This window comes from Chiloscyllium punctatum, chromosome X (assembly GCF_047496795.1).
Source record: "Chiloscyllium punctatum isolate Juve2018m chromosome X, sChiPun1.3, whole genome shotgun sequence".
Classification (NCBI taxonomy): domain Eukaryota; kingdom Metazoa; phylum Chordata; class Chondrichthyes; order Orectolobiformes; family Hemiscylliidae; genus Chiloscyllium; species Chiloscyllium punctatum.
Window position 1 is genome coordinate 12,394,506 of NC_092791.1, and position 27,500 is coordinate 12,422,005.

General features: G+C 54.0%; 1 protein-coding gene across 6 annotated transcripts in view; it reads right to left on the reverse strand.

Annotated features, from left to right (window-relative positions):
• LOC140471091 (beta-1,4 N-acetylgalactosaminyltransferase 1-like) overlaps positions 1–27,500 on the reverse strand; it is a 102,332-nt gene that overhangs the window by 49,829 nt on the left and 25,003 nt on the right. For all 6 annotated transcript variants that reach the window (XM_072566949.1, XM_072566952.1, XM_072566950.1 and 3 more), the window contains exons 3-4: positions 6,191–6,352; positions 601–707 (exon numbers count right to left, since the gene is read on the reverse strand). In XM_072566949.1, the coding sequence (XP_072423050.1) occupies positions 601–707; positions 6,191–6,352 (269 nt within the window). The remainder of the gene's footprint in view (positions 1–600; positions 708–6,190; positions 6,353–27,500) is intronic.

Here is a 27,500-nt window from a genome sequence, read left to right on the forward strand (position 1 = left end):
GCCAGGATTTCTCACTGTTATGGTGAGCTTACAGAGCAAAGATGTGGGGCTGCAATGGCTTAGTGGCATTATCGTCAGACCATTACACCAGAGACCCAAGTAATGTTCTGAGGACCTGGAATCAAATCCTGCCACAGCAGATGGTGGAATCCAAATTCAATTTTACAAATCTGGAATTAAGAGTCTAATGACGACCACAAAATCATTCCCAATTGTCAGAAAAATCCCATCTAGTTGACCGATGTCCTTTTGGGAAGGAAGTCTGCTGTCCTTACCCACTCTGGGCCTACACGTGACTCCAGACCCACAGCCAACGTGGTTGACTCTTAACTACCCTCTGAAATGGGCAATTCAAGGGCAATTAGAGACAGGCAACAAATATTGGCTTTGTCAGCCTACATCCCAAGGAAGAATGATAAGATCTCTGATAGGATAATGCTCACAGCCTTGCTACAAGGGCTTTTGTGCTAATAAGTATTACTTCACTCTGCCAGGGACTACACTGGGGGAAAAAAAAAAGGCATTTCAGCACTTTGCAACCTTCTGAATTTAGGTAAGGTATGATATAAAGGCACGCCCTTCTGGCTTTGTTTTTCTGACCTGGTATTAAGATGGTTTTCATAGGCCTCACTTCAACACCTTGAATGGGGTATTCCAAGGGAGAATTTGCTTTGGCAAACAGCAACGCATCTGCAGAAGACCTGGTCCTAGAAGGGAACCAAAATACAAAAGGTAAAGCAAGAAATCCAAACAGAAAATGCTGCAAACACTCAGTAGGATTTGCAGAATCTGTTGAGAGAAAAACAGAGTCAATATGAGAGAGGTCTTGGTCTCCTGGTACATAAACCAGATTTGGAAATTTATCGCCATTCCTTCACTGTCGCTGGGTCAAAGTCCTGGAATTCCCTCCCTCAGGACATTGTGGATCAAGCTACAGCACACAGACTGCAGCGGTTCAAGATGGCAGCTCACCCCCACCTTCTCAACTAGGGACAGATAATAAATGCAGGGCCTAGCCTGTGACGCCCATGTCCCATGAGTAAAGTTTTCAAAATACATAAAGTTGGTTTGCAGGTGCAACAAGTCATTTGGAAGTCAAATTGCACTATGGAAAAGCAAATCAGGACAGGACTTATACACTTAATGGTAAGGAGTGTTGCTGAACAAAGAGACTTTGGAGTGCAGGTTCATAGCTCCTTGAAAGTGGAGTCGCAGGTAGATAGGATAGTGAAGGCGGCATTTGGTATGCTTTCCTTTATTGGTCAATGTATTAAGTATAGGAGTTGGGAGGTCATGTTGCGGCTGTACAGGACATTGGTTAGGCCACTGTTGGAATATTACGTGCAATTCTGGTCTCCTTCCAATCGGAAAGATGTTGCGAAACTTGAAAAGGTTCATAAAAGACTTACAAGGATGTTGCCAGGGTTGGAGGGTTTGAGTTATAGTGAGAGGCTGAATAGACTGGGGCTGTGTTCCCTGGAGTGTCAGAGGCTGAGGGGTGACCTTATAGAAGATTATAAAATCATGAGGGGCATGGATAGGGTAAATAGACAAAGTCTTTTTTCCCCGGGGTAGAGGAGTCCAGAACTAGAGGGCATAGGTTTAGGGTGAGAGGGTAAAGATTTAAAAGAAACCTGAGGGGCAACGTTTTCACACAGAGGGTGGTACGTGTATGGAATGAGCTGCCAGAGGAAGTGGTGGAGGCTGGTACAATTACAGCATTTAAGAGGCATCTGGATGGGTATATGAATAGGAAGGGTTTAGAGGAATATGGGCCAAGTCCTGGCAAATGGGACTAGATTTGATTCGGATATCCGGTCAGCATGGATGAGTTTCCGTGCTGTACATCTCTATGACTCTAAAGGCTTTATTGCATGGAATATAGAATATAAAGCAGGGATGGTTACTGCAGCAGTACAGAGACTTGGTAAGACCAGATCTGGATTATTGTGTACAGCTCAGCTCTCCTTATTTGAAAAAACATTCAAATGCATTTGAAGCAGTTCAGAGAATGTTCATTCAGCTCATTCCTGGGACGAAGGGCTTATCTTACAAAGAAAAGTTGAACAGATTGGACCTATTGGAGTTTAGAAAAATGAGAGGTGATTTTATTGAGATTTATGTTTGATTTAGATGTGCTCGCTACCTCAGAAAGACCGAAACAATATGCCCCGAACAGTCCTAATATCGCTGGCTGTAAGTGGACGAGAGAAGTCTAAAGGTAGGTTCCTCAAGTCCAATTCCCCATGTTGTACAGATCCCCTCCCTCACTCAGTCCCTCTTACACCAACGCAGCCCAGACCAGGATAGCAGCAGAGTATGTTCTAATTCCAGCTAATGTGATGACTAGACAAGTGTTATGATCAGACACTGAAATGTGGCTTGATAGATTTTTTTTTGTTTTACTAAGGTACACTTTAAAACAGAAGTTTATTATACACAAGGAATGAGAATTGAAATAAAATAAAACAAACTATTGACATATAGAAGATTGAAGATTCTTGAAACGCAAGAAAATACATTCCCATTAATCCCAAAAGCATTCCTTTACAGTCATCACATTAGACAGTATTCCCTTATTTTGTCTATGAGGCTTAATTAACTGTGGCTTCAATTCTCTGTCTCGAGAATCTGATAGCCTTGACCTGGAGCTATCATATAACTGAGCTTAGACTTTCTCAGTTTCAAATAACCTCCTCAGGGTTTTAACAGAGCACCTCTGGTATAGAACAAGCAAACTAAACTCCTTTCCCTAAGGTGAATGTTTTTTTTTTTAAAAAACAGTTCCAAATTCGTTCCTTTTCTCAGGAGAAATTCTTGTACAGTTTTAGACAAAACGACTGTAGTTTGACCCCAAACAGTAAATCTTCTGCCGCCGCCCTACCCCCACCCGCCCAAGTTATGGGTATTTCCCCTCATCTAAACAGAATGCCTGACACACAAACACTTACTTTGTACGCTTGTACAAATTCACCCAAAGTAAACAATCTCCCACTAGCTTCCAAGAACTATTCCCCTCAGACCATGTTTTAAAAGAAAGCGCCACAGCTACAGAAATACTTACGAGTTAATCATAAAACCCCTTCAGACACACAGACCAAAACCTCAAATTCAAACTGTAAGATAAACGATATTATAGATTAACCACACTTCTTTACCACAAGTGGGAGAATTGAATTCGCCTCCCCTCCTCTCTACTGTGGTCATTGACATTGAGGTAAAGGGTCGAAGATGATAGTGCAGCACATTACTGAAGGTGGGAGGAGTAGGAGCTAGTAGGAAGCAGCAGTTAAAATGATACCAAGCTTGAGTGAAGTGTGTTCGAGTCAGTGAAGACTGAAGGCCACCGTGTACAGTTTGAGGCAGACCAAAAGAATGAGTTGGAGGAGAAAAGTGTGTTCATTAGATGTTTGAAATTTAGGAGGCAGAAACGAGGAAAACTCAGGAGTCTGCCATAGGAGAGAAAAATCTAATAAAGTCAGCTCAGAAAGGACGGCAAAGGCAGCCATAATGGTGGCAGTTGACTGATCTTGCAAGACACAAAAGAAACCACGAAAGAGGAATTGAACCTTACTTTGGGTGCAAAACCTGACAATTTCTGCTGCCCTTCATACAACAGTGAAAAGCACACAGGAAGTGTGCCGATCGCCATCTTGGTTCAAGCAACCTTTAGTTGTCCCAGCAGCTCTCTGTTCTGGTCATGGCCTAAAGGCAGCGCTTACAGAATGTCCGTCTCTTCCTTTGTTGAACTGGACTGTGGTTGACTGGCCTTGGGCAGCCGTATTAGGGGTCCTCACACAGGCTTGAGGAACACAGGGACAAGAATGTCTTCCTGCAATAATCCAGGGTCTGGAAGAGACCACACCTGGAGTACTGTGCGCAGTTTATCCGAGGAAGGATATTCTAACAATGGAGAGAATGCAGCAAAGGGTTGCCAGACTGATTCCTGGAATGACTGATGCCAAGGTTGACATATAAAGGGAGATTGAGTCGGTTAGGATTGTATTGACTGGAGATTAGGAGAATGAGTGCTGGGGTGGGAGTCTTATAGAAACCTAGAAAATTCGCAGAAATTAGAACCAGGATTCTGATGGTTGGGGATTCCAGAACAGGGATATGGGGGAGGCCATTTAGAACTGAGATGAGGAGAGATGTCTTCACCCAGAGTCATAGAGATGTATAGCACAGAAACAGACCCTTCGGTCCAACCCGTCCATGCCGACCAGATATCCTTAATTCATCTAGTCCCATTTGCGAGCACTTGGCCCATATCCCTCCAAACCCTTCCTATTCATGTCCCCATCCAGATGCCTTTTAAATGTTGCAATAGTACCAGCCTCCACCACATCCTCTGGCAGCTCATTCCACACATGCACCACCCTGTGTGTGAAAAAGTTGCCCCCTTAGGTCTGTTTTGTATCTTTCCCCTCTCAACCTGAACTTACGCCCTCTAGTTCTGGACTCCCCCACTTCAGGGAAAAAACCTTGTGTATTTACCCTATCCGTGCCCCTCATGATTTTGTAAACCTCTATAAGTTCACCCCTCAGCCTCCGACACTCCAGGGAAAACAGCCCCAGCCTGTTCAGCCTCTCCCTGCAGCTCAAACCCTCCAATCCTGGCAACATCCTTGGAAATCTTTTCTGAACCCTTTCAAGTTTCACAACATCTTTCCGATAGGAAGGAGACCAGAACTGGCACGCAATATTCCAACAGTGGCCTAACCAATGTCCTGTACAGCTGCAACATGACCACCCAACTCCTGTACTTAATACTCTGACTAATAAAGGAAAGCATACCAAACGCCTTCTTCACTATCCTATCTACCTGCGACTCTACTTTCAAGGAGCTATGAATCTACACTCCAAGGTCTCCAAGAGACTTAAAGTGACCATTTCAGCCTGTGGACCTTTCATTAGCACCAGAGAGGAGCCGAGTGTTTTTCTTTTAAGGGAGTGGGAAGGGTATGAGGTCAAGAAGAACAAAGGAGAAAGTCTGCTGGAGGTCGAGAGGGGAATTTTATGATGCAGCTTCCAAAACACCTCATGGGATGCAGTCAGTCAGAGCATTGAGTGGAGAAGTTGGGACAGGATGTTGGTGAGGCCGCACTTGGAGTAGTGTTCAGCTTTGGTCACCTTGCTATAGGAAGGATGTTATTAAACTGGAAGGAGTGCAGAAGAAAGTTACAAGGATGTTGCCAGGACTCAAGGGTCTGAGTTATAGGGAGAGGTTGGACAAGCTAGGGCCTTTTTCTTTAGAGTGTAGGAGACTGAGGGGGGACCTTATGGAAGTGTATAAGATCATGAGAGGCATTGACAGGGTGAATGCACTCAGTCTTTTCCCCAGCATTGGGAATCAAGGACTAGAGGACATCAGTTTAAGGTTAGAGGGGAAAGAATAAAAGGGAACCTGAGAGGCAACAGTTTTACACAGAGGGTGGTACACGGTGGTATGAGCTGCCAGCAGAAGTGGTTGAGGTGGGTATACTAACAATATTTAGAAGGCATTTGGACAAATACATGGACAGGAAAGGTTTAGAAGGATATGGGCCAAGTGCAGGGAAATAGGGTTCATGTGGATGGATATTTTGGTCGGAATGGACCAGTTTGGGTCTGTCTCTGTCCTGTCGGACTCTATGACTCTAAAGGACACAGGCTGTGCTTAAATGAAACAAACTGCCACCTGAAGGGATTAAGAAAAAAAACAAAGCTGAGAACAAAGTGTCTGTGTGGGTTTCCTCCCACAATCCAAAGATGTGCAGGTCAGGTGAATTGGCCATGCTAAATTGCCCATAGTGTTAGGTGAATTAGTCAGGGGGTGAATATAGGGTAGGGGAATGGGTTACTCTTCAGAGGGGTGGTGCGGACTTGTTGGGCCAAAGGGCCTGTTTCCATACTGTAGAGAATCTAATCTAGTCTAATCTAAGCCAGCAGAGCAGAAGAGGAGACAAATGAAGGAAAAACACGTTTCAAATAAGATCGTTCAGCTCTGCTACTGGGATGATGTTGCCACAGCATGCATGGGAGAGAAGACAGCAGTAAAAGAAGAGATCAAACTAACTTTTAAAATATGGATGAGCCAACAGGCCCAATTGGAGTGAGGTGATGTTCCTGGCTGACGTGTGGAAGACATTTTCCCATCACCTTTTCACTCTCGAAGTTACAAACGCATCGCGAATGGATCAAACCATACCTTTCTCGAAAATGGTGATACTCCCTTTCCCGCCTCTCTTTGACCTCTTGACGTTCTGCTGCATCAAAGACCAGCTCCAAGTCGGTGACGGAGTCACGACTGATGAGGTTGCCGAAGAAAGTCTTCTCTTCTTCACAGCTGCAATCATCTCTTGTCAGCTGACTGCAGGCAAAGAGATGAGAATCAAAGACGGTGAAATGAACTGGTATTGTCTGCTACAAGAGTTATTCAAGACATACAACAGACAGGAGGAAGGCCTTAGAACATAGAACATAGAACAATACAGCACAGAACAGGCCCTTCGGCCCACGATGTTGTGCCGAACTTCTATCCTAGATTAAGCACCCATCCATGTACCTATCCAAATGCCGCTTAAAGGTCGCCAATGAATCTGACTCTACCACTCCCACGGGCAGCGCATTCCATGCCCCCACCACTCTCTGGGTGAAGAACCCACCCCTGACATCTCCCCTATACCTTCCACCCTTCACCTTAAATTTATGTCCCCTTGTAACACTCTGTTGTACCCGGGGAAAAAGTTTCTGACTGTCTACTCTATCTATTCCTCTGATCATCTTATAAACCTCTATCAAGTCACCCCTCATCCTTCGCCGTTCCAACGAGAAAAGGCCGAGAACTCTCAACCTATCCTCGTATGACCTACTCTCCATTCCAGGCAACATCCTGGTAAATCTTCTCTGCACCCTCTCCAAAGCTTCCACATCTTTCCTAAAGTGAGGCGACCAGAACTGCACACAGTACTCCAAATGTGGCCTAACCAAAGTCCTGTACAGCTGCAACATCACCTCACGACTCTTGAATTCAATCCCTCTGCTAATGAACGATAATACTCCATAGGCCTTCTTACAAACTCTATCCACCTGAGTGGCAACCTTCAAAGATCTATGTACATAGACCCCAAGATCCCTCTGTTCCTCCACCTGACCAAGAACCCTACCATTAACCCTGTATTCCGCATTCTTATTTGTTCTTCCAAAATGGACAACTTCACACTTGGCAGGGTTGAACTCCATCTGCCACTCCTCAGCCCAGCTCTGCATCATATCTAAGTCCCTCTGCAGCCGACAACAGCCCTCCTCACTGTCCACAACTCCACCTATCTTTGTATCATCTGCAAATTTACTGACCCACCCTTCGACTCCCTCATCTAAGTCATTAATAAATTAATGCAGCTTCAAGTTCCACCTTCAAGTGGGTCGGGGGTGGGTTGAAACTTCTGTTCCTTAACTCCAACTCCCCGCCATCACTTCAGTCACTGAACAACAAAAGAAATCCATCAATTAACAGCATCTGGAGAAATGAAGGGAGTTAGTGTTTCAGATCAGTGGCCTTTTCAGCAGAATGAACACATAACCCACACTATAGGAAGGAAGGATGGGACTCTACTGGAGGGGTGGGGGGGGGGGGGGGGGGGGGCAGAGGAGACTCGCCAGGATGATGCCTGGGATGGAGCAGTTTAGTGACGAAGACAGAATGCATAAGCTCAGGTTGCTTTCTATAGAGCAGAGAAGGTTGAGGAGGGAGCTGGTCAAAGTGTGTAAGATTACAAAGTGCACGGACAGGGTGGAGAGCAAGCAGTTGCTCCCCTCAGTCAAAGGGTCAATAACAAGGGGGCAATCATTTTAAAATGGGTGGGGTGGGGGGGAACCTTTAAGATGTACTTGGATGAGCTTGAAGTGTCATCATATTCCAGGCTATGGGGCCTAGTGTGGGAAAGCGGGATCAGTGTCAATTTCCAGGAGTGTTTGTTGGCACAGACTTGATAGGCCGAAGGTCCTCTTCTGTCCTGTAAGACTCTATGTCCAGTTTACAGCAAGGAGTGGATGGAGAAAGAAAAAGGATCTGTGACAGGGTGAACAACAAAGAGAGATTGAACGAAAGGCAAGTTCATCCTCCAGGGTGAGGGGGCAGGAGCACAGGCAAAGATACAAAAGATGTACCTGAGGCAGGTGTGCTGCTAACTGAAAGGAATATTCAGATAAAAATCTGCTCTCCTCCGACACAGAAAACATTTCAGCAACTTGGCTTCCAATTCTTACCCCTCCTCTCAGAGGATGATCCATCATGGACTCCTCCCCTCCGTGGCTTCTATTCCCATTTCTGCTGGTACATCAGTATCCCCCAGTTTCCATAGCAACCTCAACTGCACTTCCTCACACCCTGCTTCCTGTCAGGACTCTATCCACCACCCCCGCGCCCCTCCCCCCCCCCCCCCCCCCATTTCTCCATCTTTGCTCTGTCTGTTCCAATGACACCACTTCGGAGGTATTCCCTCAATCTGTCCACCACAGCAGTCTCCAAACCTCCTCCGCTTCTAACCCAATGCCCCCACCAAAACCTGCCCTTTATTAAAATTAAAAACCTCTTTTTGCCTCTCCGTCCACTCCTTCCAGATGGAACAGTGCTTCACCGCCCACTTCTTTCAATCCAAGCTACTGCACACTTCGGTTTGTTCAGTAAGGGTGTTCTCGAGTTTCCTGCAGCCTAGCATTTTAATTCGCCATCTTGCTCTCACACCGACGTCTCTATGGTCTGCCTGTGACACTGTTCCAGAACTGCACCTCATCTTTCAGCTCAGCGCTTCTGAACTCACGCTTACATTCCAAGAATTTCAGCTGATAAGCTTCGTGACTATTTTGCTGCTTCTTTGTGGAACTCTTCAGATTTTTCCTTTTTTTTTGTTTATGGCACGCCCGTCCCAGGTGCATCTTTTATTTCTTTCTTCTGCTGTAAAACTTGCTTTTTTGCACCATCCAGACTTGCTCAAAAGCAAATCCATCTCGAAAGTTTGGCTTCTGGCACAATGGCGGTGGAGTAGGGGTTTTGAGACCAGGGCTCATCTACTTAAGCTGTTTTTCATCTTGTTTCTTTTCTTTTTCGTGTTTTCCTTTCTTCTACTTACTTCTTGTTGGAGACCTCAGGAGCTTGTGTCAGTGGTCAGCAAATAGAGCAAGCGCAGACCCGTGGTGGGTGGAGAGTAGGCCCAGCGCAGACCCATGGCGGGTGGAGAGTAGGCCCAGCGCAGACCCGTGGCGGGTGGAGAGTAGGCCCAGCGCAGACCCGTGGCGGGTGGAGAGTAGGCCCAGCGCAGACCCGTGGCGGGTGGAGAGTAGGCCCAGCGCAGACCCGTGGCGGGTGGAGAGTAGGCCCAGCGCAGACCCGTGGCGGGTGGAGAGTAGGCCCAGCGCAGACCCGTGGCGGGTGGAGAGTAGGCCCAGCGCAGACCCGTGGCGGGTGGAGAGTAGGCCCAGCGCAGACCCGTGGCGGGTGGAGAGTAGGCCCAGCGCAGACCCGTGGCGGGTGGAGAGTAGGCCCAGCGCAGACCCGTGGCGGGTGGAGAGTGGGCCCCAGCGCAGACCCGTGGTGGTCGGAGAGTAGGCCCAGCGCAGACCCGTGGTGGTCGGAGAGTAGGCCCAGCGCAGACCCGTGGCGGGTGGAGAGTAGGCCCAGCGCAGACCCGTGGCGGGTGGAGAGTAGGCCCAGCGCAGACCCGTGGCGGGTGGAGAGTAGGCCCAGCGCAGACCCGTGGCGGGTGGAGAGTAGGCCCAGCGCAGACCCGTGGCGGGTGGAGAGTAGGCCCAGCGCAGACCCGTGGCGGATGGAGAGTAGGCCCAGCGCAGACCCGTGGCGGATGGAGAGTAGGCCCAGCGCAGACCCGTGGCGGTCGGAGAGTAGGCCCAGCGCAGACCCGTGGCGGGTGGAGAGGAGGCCCAGCCCAGACCCGTGGCGGGTGGAGAGGAGGCCCAGCCCAGACCCGTGGCGGGTGGAGAGGAGGCCCAGCCCAGACCCGTGGCGGTCGGAGAGTGGGCCCCAGCGCAGACCCGTGGCAGGTGGAGAGGAGGCCCAGCGCAGACCCGTGGCGGTCGGAGAGTAGGCCCAGCCCAGACCCGTGGCGGATGGAGAGGAGGCCCAGCGCAGACCCGTGGCGGATGGAGAGTAGGCCCAGCCCAGACCCGTGGCGGTCGGAGAGTAGGCCCAGCCCAGACCCGTGGCGGATGGAGAGGAGGCCCAGCCCAGACCCGTGGCGGATGGAGAGGAGGCCCAGCCCAGACCCGTGGCGGATGGAGAGTAGGCCCAGCCCAGACCCGTGGCGGTCGGAGAGTAGGCCCAGCCCAGACCCGTGGCGGATGGAGAGGAGGCCCAGCCCAGACCCGTGGCAGGTGGAGAGGAGGCCCAGCGCAGACCCGTGGCGGTCGGAGAGTGGGCCCCAGCGCAGACCCGTGGCAGGTGGAGAGGAGGCCCAGCGCAGACCCGTGGCGGTCGGAGAGTAGGCCCAGCCCAGACCCGTGGCGGATGGAGAGGAGGCCCAGCGCAGACCCGTGGCGGATGGAGAGTAGGCCCAGCCCAGACCCGTGGCGGATGGAGAGGAGGCCCAGCCCAGACCCGTGGCGGATGGAGAGGAGGCCCAGCGCAGACCCGTGGCAGGTGGAGAGGAGGCCCAGCCCAGACCCGTGGCGGATGGAGAGGAGGCCCAGCCCAGACCCGTGGCGGTCGGAGAGTGGGCCCCAGCCCAGACCCGTGGCGGATGGAGAGGAGGCCCAGCCCAGACCCGTGGCGGATGGAGAGTAGGCCCAGCCCAGACCCGTGGCGGATGGAGAGTAGGCCCAGCCCAGACCCGTGGCGGATGGAGAGGAGGCCCAGCCCAGACCCGTGGCGGGTGGAGAGGAGGCCCAGCCCAGACCCGTGGTGGTCGGAGAGTAGGCCCAGCGCAGACCCGTGGCGGGTGGAGAGGAGGCCCAGCCCAGACCCGTGGCGGATGGAGAGGAGGCCCAGCCCAGACCCGTGGCGGATGGAGAGTAGGCCCAGCCCAGACCCGTGGCGGTCGGAGAGTAGGCCCAGCCCAGACCCGTGGCGGATGGAGAGGAGGCCCAGCCCAGACCCGTGGCAGGTGGAGAGGAGGCCCAGCGCAGACCCGTGGCGGTCGGAGAGTGGGCCCCAGCGCAGACCCGTGGCAGGTGGAGAGGAGGCCCAGCGCAGACCCGTGGCGGTCGGAGAGTAGGCCCAGCCCAGACCCGTGGCGGATGGAGAGGAGGCCCAGCGCAGACCCGTGGCGGATGGAGAGTAGGCCCAGCCCAGACCCGTGGCGGATGGAGAGGAGGCCCAGCCCAGACCCGTGGCGGATGGAGAGGAGGCCCAGCGCAGACCCGTGGCAGGTGGAGAGGAGGCCCAGCCCAGACCCGTGGCGGATGGAGAGGAGGCCCAGCCCAGACCCGTGGCGGTCGGAGAGTGGGCCCCAGCCCAGACCCGTGGCGGATGGAGAGGAGGCCCAGCCCAGACCCGTGGCGGATGGAGAGTAGGCCCAGCCCAGACCCGTGGCGGATGGAGAGTAGGCCCAGCCCAGACCCGTGGCGGATGGAGAGGAGGCCCAGCCCAGACCCGTGGCGGGTGGAGAGGAGGCCCAGCCCAGACCCGTGGTGGTCGGAGAGTAGGCCCAGCGCAGACCCGTGGCGGGTGGAGAGGAGGCCCAGCCCAGACCCGTGGCGGATGGAGAGGAGGCCCAGCCCAGACCCGTGGCGGGTGGAGAGTGGGCCCCAGCGCAGACCCGTGGCGGATGGAGAGGAGGCCCAGCGCAGACCCGTGGCAGGTGGAGAGTAGGCCCAGCGCAGACCCGTGGCGGGTGGAGAGTGGGCCCCAGCGCAGACCCGTGGCGGATGGAGAGGAGGCCCAGTGCAGACCCGTGGCGGGTGGAGAGTGGGCCCCAGCGCAGACCCGTGGCGGATGGAGAGTAGGCCCAGCCCAGACCCGTGGCGGATGGAGAGTAGGCCCAGCGCAGACCCGTGGTGGTCGGAGAGTAGGCCCAGCCCAGACCCGTGGCGGATGGAGAGGAGGCCCAGCGCAGACCCGTGGCAGGTGGAGAGTAGGCCCAGCCCAGACCCGTGGTGGTCGGAGAGTAGGCCCAGCGCAGACCCGTGGTGGTCGGAGAGTAGGCCCAGCCCAGACCCGTGGCGGATGGAGAGTAGGCCCAGCGCAGACCCGTGGCGGATGGAGAGTGGGCCCCAGCGCAGACCCGTGGCAGGTGGAGAGTAGGCCCAGCGCAGACCCGTGGTGGTCGGAGAGTAGGCCCAGCCCAGACCCGTGGCGGGTGGAGAGGAGGCCCAGCCCAGACCCGTGGCGGATGGAGAGGAGGCCCAGCCCAGACCCGTGGCGGGTGGAGAGTAGGCCCAGCGCAGACCCGTGGTGGTCGGAGAGTAGGCCCAGCCCAGACCCGTGGCGGATGGAGAGGAGGCCCAGCCCAGACCCGTGGCGGTCGGAGAGTGGGCCCCAGCGCAGACCCGTGGCAGGTGGAGAGTAGGCCCAGCGCAGACCCGTGGCGGGTGGAGAGGAGGCCCAGCGCAGACCCGTGGCGGGTGGAGAGGAGGCCCAGCCCAGACCCGTGGCGGGTGGAGAGGAGGCCCAGCGCAGACCCGTGGCGGGTGGAGAGGAGGCCCAGCCCAGACCCGTGGCGGGTGGAGAGGAGGCCCAGCCCAGACCCGTGGCAAGAGCTTGGGTGCTTCAACGAGATGGCCCTAGTGCTGACTCATGGCTGCTGCTGCGGAGAGGAGTCTGGGTTCCTGGCAGCATCTGCATCCAGCACAGATTCATGGAGGTGGCAACAGACGGTAATTTTGGCACGGTAGAACAGCCTGCATCATCAGCAGCAGCTGCATCGACAAGGTGGGCCCAAACAGCCTCATGGCAGTGACAGAATGCGGGACCCAGTGACATCTACATTGGCGAGGCCATCGAGTCCTCGATGGACAAGGGCGTTGGGGGAGACAAGATGGCGCTGAAGAGTGGGCAACTTTCATTCCAGCGGTGAAGGGGACTCCTGCCTGGTTACCAGGCCCATGGCGGAGCACTTAACAAGAAGGATTTGAAAGTTGAACACTTTCTTTACCTCTTCATTTTTCTGCCTTTATATTCTATGCTTTGGTTTACTTTCCTGCGTTTTAAGATGGTGCCGGAGAGTGGCGACACTATGCAACACTTTTCGCGACAATAAATAAATCAAATCAATCAGTTCCAGGTCCTGATGAAGTATCACAGACATGAAAACTTTGCCTTTTGATGGAATTTACGTGATCACACAATTTTCAACAACATGCCAGCACTGTACAGAATCTCACTTAAAACAGCGAGAATCCAAGATCCGCTGTCTCCACGCCCCGAGCTAAAGGACATCCTTTCTCATCTTCATTAGGATTAGATATCTGTTGCAGAGCAGAGTGGAAGTCAACACCCTTCTGAGAATTAAAACCAAAACACCCAGAGAAACTCACCTTGTTATCTGATAAACAAATGTGCCAAGGGGGTATAACTTACCTCTCGTTCCACCCACCAATCGGTTATAAAGGAATGGTTAAAGGATGGGGTCTGCGCTGGTCACCCCACAATCAGTAAGTAACAATTTATTTATCGAACACCAACCGTGAACAAATTAACAGAACTACCAACAAATTGAGCAATTCCTCTCTAACTACCTATTCCCGAATAAAACAAGATTCTAACAGGATGCTGTTTGATTAGATTAGATTACTTACAGTGTGGAAGCAGGCCCTTCGGCTCAACAAGTCCATTCCAACCCTTCAAAGAGCAACCCACCCAGACCCATACCCCTACATTTACCCCTTACCTAACACTATGGACAATTTAGCATGGCCAATTCACCTGACCCGCACATCGTTGGACTGTGGGAGGAAACCGGAGCACCCGGAGGAAACCCACACAGACACGGGGAGAATGTGCCAACTTCACACAGACAGTTGCCAGAAGGCAGGAATTGAACCCAGGTCTCTGGCGCTGTGAGGCAGCAGTGCTAACCACTGTACCACCGTGCCGCTACAAGTCCTACTTACAGAACAAAGCAATAATCTAAATCTTAATCTCTCAAAGTTCACACGGAAAGTGTCTTGCGAAATGCTCCTCACCCTCTCTGCTGATCTTCTTTCCAAAACCTTCACTCTGTCCAAAATACCTGCTCCCACATTGGTAACAATCTAGGGAGAGAGAGAGACAGAGAGAGAGACAGAGCGACAGAAAGACAGAGACAGAGACAGAGACAGAGAGAGAGAGAGAGCGCGCACGCGCGCTGAGGACTCTTAACTCTGGCAAATGGCAGTTAGCACTCCTCACGGTTTTCAAAATGCCCACATCTTTTATACCCTTGATGACATATTAGTTTCTTTTCAATCAGACTGGTTCCCGATAGTCAAAAAACATGAGGTTTAAATGTGATCGGTTCTCAGCACTTTAATGGTGACACGGTGACTCACTGGTTAGCACTGCTGCCTCACAGCACCAGGTACCCGGGTTGGATTCCAGCCTCAAGCTGCTGTCTGTGTGGAGTTTGCACATTCTCTCTCCCCCACCCCCCATGTCTGTGTGGGTTTCATCCGGGTGCTCCAGTTTCCTCCCATAGACCAAAAATGTGCAGGTTAGGGCGAATTGGCCATGCACAATTTCCCATAGTGTTCAGGGATGTGTAGGTTAGGTACATTAGTCAGGGGTAAATGTAGAGTAATAGGGTCTGGAATAATCTTCGGAGGGTCGGTGTGGAATTGTTGGGCCGAATGGCCTGTTTCTACGCTGTAGGGATTCTATGATTCTTAGTGCTTGGTTTAAATGGATTGGCTAAAATTGAAAAGACTTGTAGTCTTGTAAAAATGCTGTTGGCTGTTCAATACAAAATGTTTCAATTCAGGCTCTCTCTTTAAACTGCTGTTTTAGCACCAAGAAAACACCATCTTGTAAAGGGACCACGCAGTCCTTCCCCCCCACCTCACCATTTTTACCATAATACACACACCAACTTCGCCACAATATTATGAAACGAGCTGCACTAGAACATGCATTGGGAAGGTTAGCGCGTGGTCCAACTTAAAAACTACAAAACAAAACAAAAACGAAACAACTGTGGATGCTATAAATCAGAAACTGCTGGAAAAACTCAGCAGGTCTGGCAGCATCTGTGGAGAGAAAGCAGAGTTAATGTTTTGGTTCCAGTGACCTAACCAGAGTGCCCAGTCAGTTCAGCTAACAAACCCAATCTCTCAATGGCTGCGTCCCCTCCTTTCATTGATTTGCTCTGATCTCTTGTTGCCACATGCACCGAGATACAGGGAAAGTATTGCTTTGCGTGCTGTCCAGACAAACCATACCTGACGCAAGTACATCAGAGCAGAACGCAGAATAGTGCTATAGCTACCGAGAAGGGGCAGAGAAAGATCAACTCTAGTATAGGAGAGGGCCGTTCAGAAGTCTAATGACAGCAGGGAAGAAGCTGTTTAGATTAGATTAGATTACTTACAGTGTGGAAACAGGCCCTTCGGCCCAACAAGTCCACACCGCACCCGCCGAAGCGCAACCCACCCATACCCCTACATCTACCCCTTACCTAACACTACGGGCAATTTAGCATGGCCAATTCACCTGACCTGCACATCTTTGGACTGTTCTTGAATCTGTTTAAGCTTCTGTATCTTCTGCCTGATGGAAGAGGGTGGAAGAGGGTGTATCCGGGGTGGGAGGGGCCTTTGATGATGTTGGCTGCCTTCCGGAGGCAGTGGGAAGTGTAGACGGAGTCAGTGGATGGAAGGTTGGTCTGTGTGAGGGACTGGGCTGGGTTCACTACTCCCTGTAGTTTCTTATGGTCCAGGGCAGAGCAGTTGTTGTACCAAGCTGTGATGCACCCGGATAGGATGACTTCTACAGCGCATCTGTAAAAATTGGTAAGAGTCCTTGTGGACGTGCCAAATTTCCTTAGCCTCCTGAGGAATTTGAAATGTTGGTGTGCCTTCTTGACTGTAGAAACAATACTTTCCACTATATCTCAGTTCATGCGACAATAATAAATTGAATCTTCCTGTTATAGGAAGGACATTATTAAGCTGGAGAGGGTTCAGAAGAGATTTACCAGGATGTTGCTGAGAATGGAGGGTTTGAGTTAGAGAGAGGGGGTGGGACTTCTTTCCCTGGAGTGTCGGAGGCTGAGGGGTGACCTTATAGAGGTTTCTAAAACCATGAGGCCTATAGATAAGGTGAACAGCAGATGCCTTTTCTCTAGGGTGGGGGATTTCAAGATGAGGGGATATATTTTTAAGGTGAGAGAAAAAAGATTTTAAAAAGACATGAGGGGCATTTTTTTTTTTAAACACAGAGTGGTTCATGCATGGAATGAACTTCCTGAGGAAGTGGTGGATGTGGGTACAATTCCAACATTTAAAAGATAAGGACACGAACAGGAAAGGTTTGGAGCGATATGAGCCAGGAGCAGGCAGTTGGGACTAATTTAGTTTGGGATTATGGTCAGCATGGACTGATTGGACATGCTAAATTGTCCCATAATGCCCAGGGATGTGCAAGTTTGGGGACAATTTACCATGGTCAATCCACCCTTAGTGCCCAGGGATGTGTAGGTGAGGGTGGATTGGCCGTGCTAAATTGTCCCATAGTGCCCAGGGACGTGCAGGTTAGGGTGGACTGGCCGTGCTAAATTGTCCCATAGTGCCCAGGGATATGCAGGTTAGGGTGGATTGGCCATGGTAAATTGTCCCATAGTGCCCAGGGATGTGTAGGTTAGGGTGGATTGGCCATGGTAAAATGTCCCATAGTGCCCAGGGATGTGCAGGTTAGGGTGGATTGGCCATGCTAAATTGTCCCATAGTGCCCAGGGTTGTGCAGGTTAGGGTAGATTGGCCGTGCTAAATTGTCCCCATAGTGCCCAGGGTTGTGCAGGTTAGGGTAGATTGGCCGTGCTAAATTGTCCCCATAGTGCCCAGGGATGTGCAGGTTAGGGTGGATTGGCCATGCTAAATTGTCCCAAAGTGCCCAGGGATGTGCAGGTTAGGGTGGATTGGCCGTGCTAAATTGTTCCATAGTGCCCAGGGATGTGCAGGTTAGGGTGGATTGGCCATGCTAAATTGTCCCATAGTGCCCTGGGATGTGCAGGTTAGGGTGGATTGGTCATGCTAAATTGTCCCATGGGAAATGCTGGGTCACAGGATTGGTGTGGTTGGGACTTTTAAGTGGGTTGGTGCATACCCTGTGGGCCGAATGGCCTCTTTCTGCACTGTAGAGGTTCTATGATTGTGAATTACCGGCAAAACCCAACAGGTCTGGCAACATCTGTGGAGAGTGAACCAGTGTTTTAATATCCTTCTTTGGAAAGTGAAAATACCATGGCTCCAGAGATAGTGTCAAGTTGAGCATTGCACCCCTCAATACGCACAGACCAAACCCACATGCCACTAATTCAAAATCCAAACTCTTACAATAAATGACAATATTGCCAGAATATATAAATCATGTATTGTGGAATACAAGAGCTGGCAGCAATAAAAACTCAAACTGATATAGAGAGAGAGAATAAAGGATGAGTCACGCCAATTGGTGAAGTTTATAGCTGAGCTAATAGTGGAAGGGAGTTGCAGGAAAATAAAATGAGCGTAAATTGGAGAATGAGTGAAAGAAAAGTCCAATAATCACTGGGGCAATTATCAATTGCACTGATGTTAATGAGACAACAGGGGTTGGTAAATGGGAGAGGTAAATGGAATTCTTCCAAGCTGCACAGAGTTCCTATCTCATCCAATGTGTTAAAACCCCCCAACAAGAGAAGAGTTAACTTTCAGATCCAGGGGTGACTGTAGGGGAATGGGTCTGGGTGGGTTGCGCTTCGGCGGGTCAGTGTGGACTTGTTGGGCCTGTTCCCACACTGTAAGTAACCTAATCAGGAAAAGACAATGGGAAACATTGAAAACAGTGTTGAACAGAGTTCAGGAAGAGATGCACAATGCGAAACGGTGAGAAATGGAGCACTTGAGGTTTGATGGATGAAAAAAGTTGTAAATAATGACCTGAGGGTTAGGAAAGGGGCAAGTATTGAGGACATAAAAACACAGAGGAGAATCAGAGACATCACTCGAGATTCAGAGAGAAGGCAACACAAAGGGATTAAATTATTCAGAAATATAAAGCAAAATATTAAAACACTTTAGAGGCAGATCAATAAATGAAATCAGGCACTGATGGGAAGAGGGCTATTAAGGGATACTCAGTACATCCCAATATAATGTTAGCAACGAGCTTTTTGGAATGGAGCACACAATTGCCAAACCTGCGGGTGATACCAAATTGGAGGGGACAGCCAATACTGAGGGGAGTTGCACAGGAGGATATTGATCAGTTTGTAGAAGAGGCAAGAGAGTGACAAATGAAGTGTATTTCATCACAGGTCACAGAAGCCCCGCAGTGTCGGCGCAGGTTATTCAGCCCATACTAACCCTTCAGTTCATCCCACCCAGACTCGTGTAATTCTGCAGGGGGGGATCCAGGGACACTGCTCACTCGACCAGGAGGGGTCCAGGGACACTGCTCACTCGACCGGGGAGGGGGGTCCAGGGACACTGCTCACTCGACCTGGGGGGAGGGGTCCAGTGATGATCAGTCCAAAAAATTGAGGACAACTGTAGCTTCAAATATCTAAACTAGAGCCTTCTACCTCTGACTTAAACTCCGCCGAAATGAAAGGTCCATAATACAGTAGCATGCTTAAATTATTTTTTATCTCCCCCGCCCATAGCTTGGTGATTTGCTCACATCTATTTCTCAACATCAATTAATTCATTTCCGAACGAGACATTTGTGGCTTCCCAACAGGAGCAAATATTCTGATCAGTCTTTCGGAGGGTCAATTTCTACTTGATCCGGAGAGCTCGTGTTTGAATATTCCCTTAATCCCAGAGCACACATTGGGCGGTAAACAATTTATTGGTACGCTAGTATTTGGAAATGAAAGGCGGTAATTTGTTTACGCAAACAATCTAAGTAATGCACTGCAGCCAGCTCGGTTGCTTTCAACGCCAGTTCGGGCTTCAAAATTGAAAATGATATCTTCAGTAGTTTCCCTCCCTCTCACTCACTCACACACCCGCGCACGCTCCCTCCTTCACACTCACTCACACACACCCGTGCACGCTGCCTCCCTCCTTCACTCACACATGCACCCTCCCTTCCTCCCTCACTCTCACATGCACGCCTCCTTCCTCACTCCTATACACACACGCACCCTCCCTCCTTCACACACACACACACACCCACGCGTGCTCCCTCCCTCCTTCACTCACACACCCACGCACGTTACCTCCCTCCGTACTTCACTCACACACACACACACACACACACACCCGCACATGCTCCCTCCTTCCTTCATACGCACACACTCCCTCCCTCCTTCACTCACACACCGGTACACGCTCCCTCCATCCTTCACTCACTCTCACACACATACACACACCTGCGCACGCTCCCTCCCTCCTTCACTCACAAACCCGCGCACACTGCCTCCCTCCTTCACTCACACACGCACCCTCCCTTCTTCCCTCACTCTCACACGCACGCCTCCTCCCTCACTCCTATACACACACGCACCCTCCATCCTTCACTCACACACACACACACACACGCACGCTCCCTCCCTCACTCCTATACACACACGCACCCTCCATCCTTCACTCACACACACACACACGCACGCTCCCTCCCTCCTTCTCACACACACACACCCACGCTCCCTCCCTCCTTCTCACTCACACACACACACACCCCCGCGCACGCACCCTCCCTCCTTCACTCTCACACACACGCCCGCGCACCCTCCCTCTTTCCTTCACACACGCACACGCTCCCTCCCTCCTTCACACACACACAGCCGTACACGCTCCCTCCCTCCCTCCTTCACACACACACACACACACCCGTGCACACTCCCTCCTTTACTCACACACACACACACACACACACACCCGTGCACGCACCCTCCCTCCCTCCCTCCTTCACACCCACACGCTCCCTCCCTCCCCACCACACACCCCCGCACGCTCGTGCACGCCCACTGACTCCCTCCCCCGCACGCTCGTGCACGGCCACTGACCCCCTCCCCCGCACGCCCACTGACTCCCTCCCCTGCACGCCCACTGACTCCCTCCCCCGCACGCTCGTGCACGCCCACTGACTCCCTCCCCCGCACGCTCGTGCACGCCCACTGACCCCCTCCCCCGCACGCCCACTGACCCCCTCCCCCGCACGCCCACTGACCCCCTCCCCCGCACGCCCACTGACTCCCTCCCCTGCACGCTCGTGCACGCCCACTGACCCCCTCCACCGCACGCCCACTGACTCCCTCCCCCGCACGCTCGTGCACGCCCACTGACTCCCTCCCCCGCACGCTCGTGCACGCCCACTGACCCCCTCCCCCGCACGCCCACTGACCCCCTCCCCCGCACGCCCACTGACTCCCTCCCCTGCACGCTCGTGCACGCCCACTGACCCTCTCCCCCGCACGCCCACTGACTCCCTCCCCCGCACGCCCACTGACCCCCTCCCCCGCACGCTCGTGCACGCCCACTGACCCCCTCCCCCGCACGCTCGTGTACGCCCACTGACCCCCTCCCCCGCACGCTCTTGCACGCCCACTGACCCCCTCCCCCGCACGCTCGTGCACGCCCACTGACTCCCTCCCCCGCACGCTCGTGCACGCCCACTGACTCCCTCCCCCGCACGCCCACTGACTCCCTCCCCCGCACGCTCGTGCACGCCCACTGACCCCCTCCCCCGCACGCTCGTGCATGCCCACTGACTCCCTCCCCCGCACGCTCGTGCACGCCCACTGACCCCCTCCCCCGCACGCCCGTGCCCGCCCACTGACCCCCTCCCCCGCACGCCCACTGACCCCCTCCCCCGCACGCCCACTGACCCCCTCCCCCGCACGCCCACTGACCCCCTCCCCCGCACGCTCGTGCACGCCCACTGACCCCCCTCCCCCGCACGCTCGTGCACGCCCACTGACCCCCTCCCCCTCACGCTCGTGCACGCCCACTGACTCCCTCCCCCGCACGCTCGTGCACGCCCACTGACTCCCGCCCCCACACGCCCACTGACCCCCTCCCCCGCACGCCCACTGACCCCCTCCCCCGCACGCTCGTGCACGCCCACTGACCCCCTCCCACGCACGCTCGTGCACGCCCACTGACCCCCTCCCCTGCACGCCCACTGACCCCCTCCCCCGCACGCCCACTGACCCCTTCCCCCGCACGCCCACTGACCCCCTCCCCTGCACGCCCACTGACCCCCTCCCCCGCACGCTCGTGCACGCCCACTGACCCCCTCCCCCGCACGCTCGTGCACGCCTACTGACTCCCTCCCCCGCACGCTCGTGCATGCCCACTGACCCCCTCCCCCGCACGCCCACTGACCCCCTCCCCTGCACGCCCACTGACCCCCTCCCCCGCACGCCCACTGACCCCCTCCCCCGCACGCTCGTGCACGCCCACTGGCTCCCTCCCCCGCACGCTCGTGCACGCCCACTGACCCCCTCCCCCGCACGCCCACTGACTCCCTCCCCCGCACGCCCACTGACCCCCTCCCCCGCACGCTCGTGCACGCCCACTGGCTCCCTCCCCCGCACGCTCGTGCACGCCCACTGACCCCCTCCCCCGCACGCCCACTGACTCCCTCCCCCGCACGCCCACTGACTCCCTCCCCCGCACGCCCACTGACCCCCTCCCCCGCACGCCCACTGACCCCCTCCCCCGCACGCTCGTGCACGCCCACTGGCTCCCTCCCCCGCACGCTCGTGCACGCCCACTGACCCCCTCCCCCGCACGCCCACTGACTCCCTCCCCCGCACGCTCATGCACGCCCACTGACCCCCTCCCCCGCACGCTCGTGTACGCCCACTGACTCCCTCCCCCGCACGCCCACTGACTCCCTCCCCCGCACGCTCGTGCACGCCCACTGACCCCCTCCCCCGCACGCCCACTGACTCCCTCCCCCGCACGCTCGTGCACGCCCACTGACCCCCTCCCCCGCACGCCCACTGACCCCCTCCCCTGCACGCCCACTGGCTCCCTCCCCCGCACGCTCGTGCACGCCCACTGACCCCCTCCCCCGCACGCCCACTGACCCCCTCCCCTGCACGCCCACTGGCTCCCTCCCCCGCACGCTCGTGCACGCCCACTGGCTCCCTCCCCCGCACGCTCGTGCACGCCCACTGGCTCCCTCCCCCGCACGCTCGCGCACGCCCACTGGCTCCCTCCCCCGCACGCTCGTGCACGCTCACTGGCTCCCTCCCCCGCACGCTCGTGCACGCTCACTGGCTCCCTCCCCCGCACGCTCGTGCACACCCACACCTACCCCCCACACATCCACACGCTCGCGCACACCCACACGCTCTCTCCCCCAAACACCCACACGCTCTCTCCCCCAAACACCCACACGCTCTCTCCCCCACATGCGCGCACACCCACACGCTCCCTCCCCCCCACCCCCCACACTCTCTCCCCCACACGCACGCACACCCACACGCCTCACCTCCACTGTCTCCCCATCACCCCTCTCTCCTACACCCACATGCACTCCCTCTCCCACATTCTCTCTCCTACCCTCACACACACATCGTAATATTTAAAAGTTTAGCAATTCCAACAATGAACAGTGGAACCTCCTTTCTTTCAATGAACGAGTTGGGGGAAATTCCTGAACTTGCTCATCGTTTTGGAATAAAGATAAATTTAGGTGGATTAAAGACACGATGAAAAGATTAGATTCGATTCCCTACACAGTGTGGAAACAGGCCCTTCGGCCCAACAAGTCCACACTGACCCACCAAAGCGCAGCCCACCCAGACCCATTCCCCTTCACCTAACGCTACGGGCAATTTACCATGGCCAATTCACCCTAACCTACACATCTTTGGACTGTGGGACGAAACCCACGCAGACACGGGGAGAATGTGCAAACTCCACACAGTCAGTCGCCTGAGGGGGGAATTGAACCCGGGTCTCTGGCGCTGTGAGGCAGCAATGCTAACCACTGTGCCGCCCATGAAGTGTCTGCTTCAGACAGGAACAGCAGTAACGTTTGAAAGCTGATGAAAATACAGACCAAAGATAATTACTGATTATGTCCTCAGGCTCGTCCCAATTTCTCTGCCATCAAACACATATTTAGGGAAAACTTGCTGGCGAGAACAGTCAAAGACTTTTTTTAAACCGACCCAAGTTAAAACGGCTCTGCTGAATCTAAAAAAGGGCATTCGGAGGTCTGGTGGAGAGAAGGTGGATATTGGCAGCAAAAATGCACCAGCACATTTAATAAAAATGTGGCCACATTACCCTTTTCATCTCAAGTGCCATCCTCACTAGGATTCCAGATGTTAACTCTTCAATGACAGAGGGATGAGCTTATAGAAGTTTATACAAAATTATGAGGGACATGGAGAAGGTAAATAGCCAAGGACTTTTCCCTGGGTTGGGTGAGTCCAGAAGTAGAGGGCATAGATATAGGGAAAAGATTTAAAAAGGGACCTAAGGGGCAACGTTTTCCCACAGAGGGTGGTACGTGTGTGGAATGAGCTGCCAGAGGAAGTGGTGGAGGGTGGTACAATTACAGCATTTAAAAGGCATCTAGATGGGGATATGAATAGGAAGGGTTTGGGGGGGAATATGGGCCGGGTGCTGGCAAATGCGACTAGATTAATTTAGGATATCTGGTCGGCATGGATGGGTTGGACCACACCAAGCGAAGGGGGAAGAGACACCTCCAAGAGGAGGATACAGGCAGCTCCTCCGAGGGTGAGGACGGGCGCAAGAAGGGTCGCCTCCGGAGGAAGAGGCAGAGCACCGTGGGGAGAAATGAGGGCAGCACCGCCCAAGAAGGAAAAGACGATCCCTCTGAGGGGATGGGTGAAGGCCTCCCCCTACCCGGTGAGAACCAAGGGGTACCCACCGGCCCACAGCTCCAGGGAACTGGGAGCAGCGTCCCAGTGACAGCCCTGCTGTCAGATGGAGAACGGGGCGATGAGGACCCTGGGTCCGACACGATGACACCAGAGCGGGGAAATGACTCCAGCGTGGAGCTGGACAACTACCTCAGCCCTGGGAAGGTCCAGCAGTTTGCCGTCACCACGGGGATGCACGCAGCTACCCCACTGGAGCAAGACCAGAAGAAAATGGACACTGGTAACCCCATAAACTGGTAAAATGGGGTTTAAAATTGCCAGCATAAATGTGCGTAGCATTAAATCGGCTACGCGATGTGTTTCAACGTTGGCCTTCCTGGCCAACGTCAAAGCCGGTGTCCTGTTTCTGCAGGAGTGTGGGATACCGCACCTCAGCAGTTACAGGAGATGGTCGAGCTTGTGGGCCCACGGGCCGTCAGTGTGGTCGGGGGGCAATGATACCCGTGCCTCTGGCCTGGGTATCCTGTTGCGGGGAGGCAACTTCACCATCTCCGAGGTTAAGGAGGTGGTGGGCGGGCGCCTCCTCGTCGCGGATGTTAAATACAGAAACGCTCCTGTGAGACTAATCAACGTGTACGCCCCAGTGGGTAAGAGTGAACGGTTGGCCGTCCTGCAACAGCTTCCACTGCTGCTGGCTACATCCAGGCCGGTCATTCTGGCCGGAGACTTCAACTGTATCATTGATGCTGATGGACGATCCGGCGGGGGGGACAGTAAACCGGACGCTACGTCCAGGGCCCTGATGGAAACGGTCAAAGACGCCAAGCTGCACGACGTCTTCAGCACCCCTGCAGATGGAGCGCAGCGTAGATACACCTGGTCACGGGCAGACGGGTCTATCCGCTCAAGGATAGATTACCTGTTTGTGTCCCGAACGCTCTCGGTCAGATCCACCGACGTCAAGCCGGTGTTCTTCTCTGACCACTGCCTCCTGCTGGCCGACTGTCACCTACAGGACGAGCAGCGGGCGGGCAAGGGAACGTGGAAACTGAACACTAAGCTGTTGACCCCGGGAAACATCGAAGAGCTCAAGAGGGATTACGCAGGTTGGAGAACCGTGAAGCCCCTCTTTGAGTCCCCAGCGGACTGGTGGGAAACGGTAAAAGGGAACATCAAGAGGTTCTTTATCCTCAAAAAGGTGTCCAGGAGGCGAGAGAGAGGCAGGGAAAACTGTCCCAACTCCAGGAAACTTTGCAGAACCTGCTCCTGCTGCAGACGATGGGGGTCGATGTCACGGAGGACCTCCATGAGGTGAAGGGCCAGCAAGCCTCGCTCTTTGCCTCGGAGGCCTCCAGGATAATCTTCCGGTCCAGGGTCCGCTCGGTGGAGCAGGACGAGACGTGCTCACGTTTCTTCTTCCAGAAGGTGCACAAAGAGAGCTCCGTGCTCAGCAGCCTGAAGGAAGAAGATGGCTCGGTAACGTCATCTCAGGCTGACGTCATGAGGATCAGCAAATCCTTCTACGCCAGCCTGTATGACTCGAAGCCGACCGACAGCGCGGCCTCCCAGTCGTTCCTGTCCTCTATCACGGAGGTCCTAGATGACAGAACACGAGAGAGGCTGGACCAGCCGCTATCTCTGGATGAACTGACCAAGGCCCTCGAGTCCTTCGAAAAGAATAAAACTCCCGGAAGCGACGGCTTACCGGTCGAGGTTTATTCCGCTCTCTGGGACTTGATCGGCCAGGACCTGCTGGAGGTGTATGTCAGTATGCTTCGGGCAGGTACCATGAGTGAATCCATGAGGAAAGGCATCATCACCCTCATCTACAAGCGGAAGGGGGAGAGGGAGGAAATTAGAAATTAGAGACCGATCTCACTGTTAAATGCAGACTACAAAATCCTGTCAAAGGTCATCGCCAACCGGGTCAGGTCTGCTCTGGGATCGGTGATCCACCCGGACCAAACCTGTGCTGTACCGGGCAGGAAGATCTCTGAGAATCTCGCACTCCTCAGGGATACGATCGCCTACGTGCAGGACAGGGGGATGGACACCTGCCTCATCAGCCTGGACCAGGAGAAAGCCTTTGACAGGATATCGCATACATATATGAGGGATGTCCTCTCCAAAATGGGCTTTGGGGAGGGAATCGGAAATTGGATCAGACTGCTCTACACCAACATTGTCAGTGCAGTCTCAATCAATGGGTGGGAATCAGATAGCTTCCCTGTAAGATCTGGAGTCAGGCAGGGCTGCCCTCTCTCTCCTGCCTTGTTTGTGTGTTGCATAGAGCCATTTGCCGAATCCATCAGGAAGGATGCGAGCCTGAGAGGGGTGACTATTCCTGGCAGCGGGGGCCTGCAGGTTAAGGCCTCCCTGTACACGGATGACGTCGCTGTTTTCTGCTCGGATCCGCTGTCCGTGCACAGACTCGTGTGCATCTGTGACCAGTTCGAACAGGCCTCGGGGGCCAAGGTAAACCGAGGCAAGAGCGAGGCCATGCTCTTCGGGAACTGGGCCAACCAATCCTCTATCCCCTTCACCGTCAGGACTGACCACCTGAAGGTGCTGGGTATTTGGTTCGGGGGGGGCTGGGGCGTGCGCCAAGACCTGGGAGGAGCGGATCAGGAAGATGAGACAGAAACTAGGTAGATGGGGGCAACGGTCGCTCTCCATCGCGGGAAAAAACCTGGTCATCAGGTGTGAGGTACTCTCAGTATTGCTATATGTGGCACAGGTCTGGCCTATCCCCAGGACCTGTGCCGCCGCAGTCACCCGGGCCATCTTCCAATTCATTTGGAGATCAAAGATGGACCGGGTCCGAAGAGACTCTATGTACAAAGACCGGTGCAATGGGGGAAAAAACACGCCCAATGCCACCCTCACCCTGATGGCCACCTTTGTGTGTGGCTGCATCAAGCTGTGCGTGGATCCCCGGTACGCAAACACCAAGTGTCACTACGTACTGAGGTTCTACCTGTCCCCGGTGTTGTGAAGGATGGGCCTGGCCTCGCTGCCGCGGAACGCTCCGAGTAGTTGGACCGTTCCGTATCACCTGTCCTTCGTGGAGAAATTTATGAGGAAAAACACCTTTGACCACAAGTCCATCAGGAAGTGGTCAGCACGTAGCGTCCTTGAGACCCTTCGGGAAAAGGAGAGGGCGGATCCTGTCGAGCGGTTCCCTGAGCAGACTGTCAAAGCCATTTGGCAGAATGCCTCATCGCCAGAACTTTCCAACAAGCACCAAGACGTGGCTTGGCTGGTGGTGAGAAGGGCTCTGCCTGTGAGATCCTTTATGCACGCCCGGACTCTCTGCCGCGCCGCACCGCACGCTGCCCTCGAAGTGGCTGCGGGGGGGGACGAGACTGTCACACACCTCCTTCTGGAATGTGCCTATGCAGAGGAAGTCTGGAGAGGAACGCAGTGGTGCTTGTCGAGGTTCGTCCCCAGCAGCGCCGTTACGCGGGACTCCGTGCTCTACGGCCTGTTCCCCGGGACTCACACCGAGACGAACATTAACTGCGCCTGGAGGATCATCAACTCGGTGAAGGACGCTCTCTGGGCGGTCCGAAA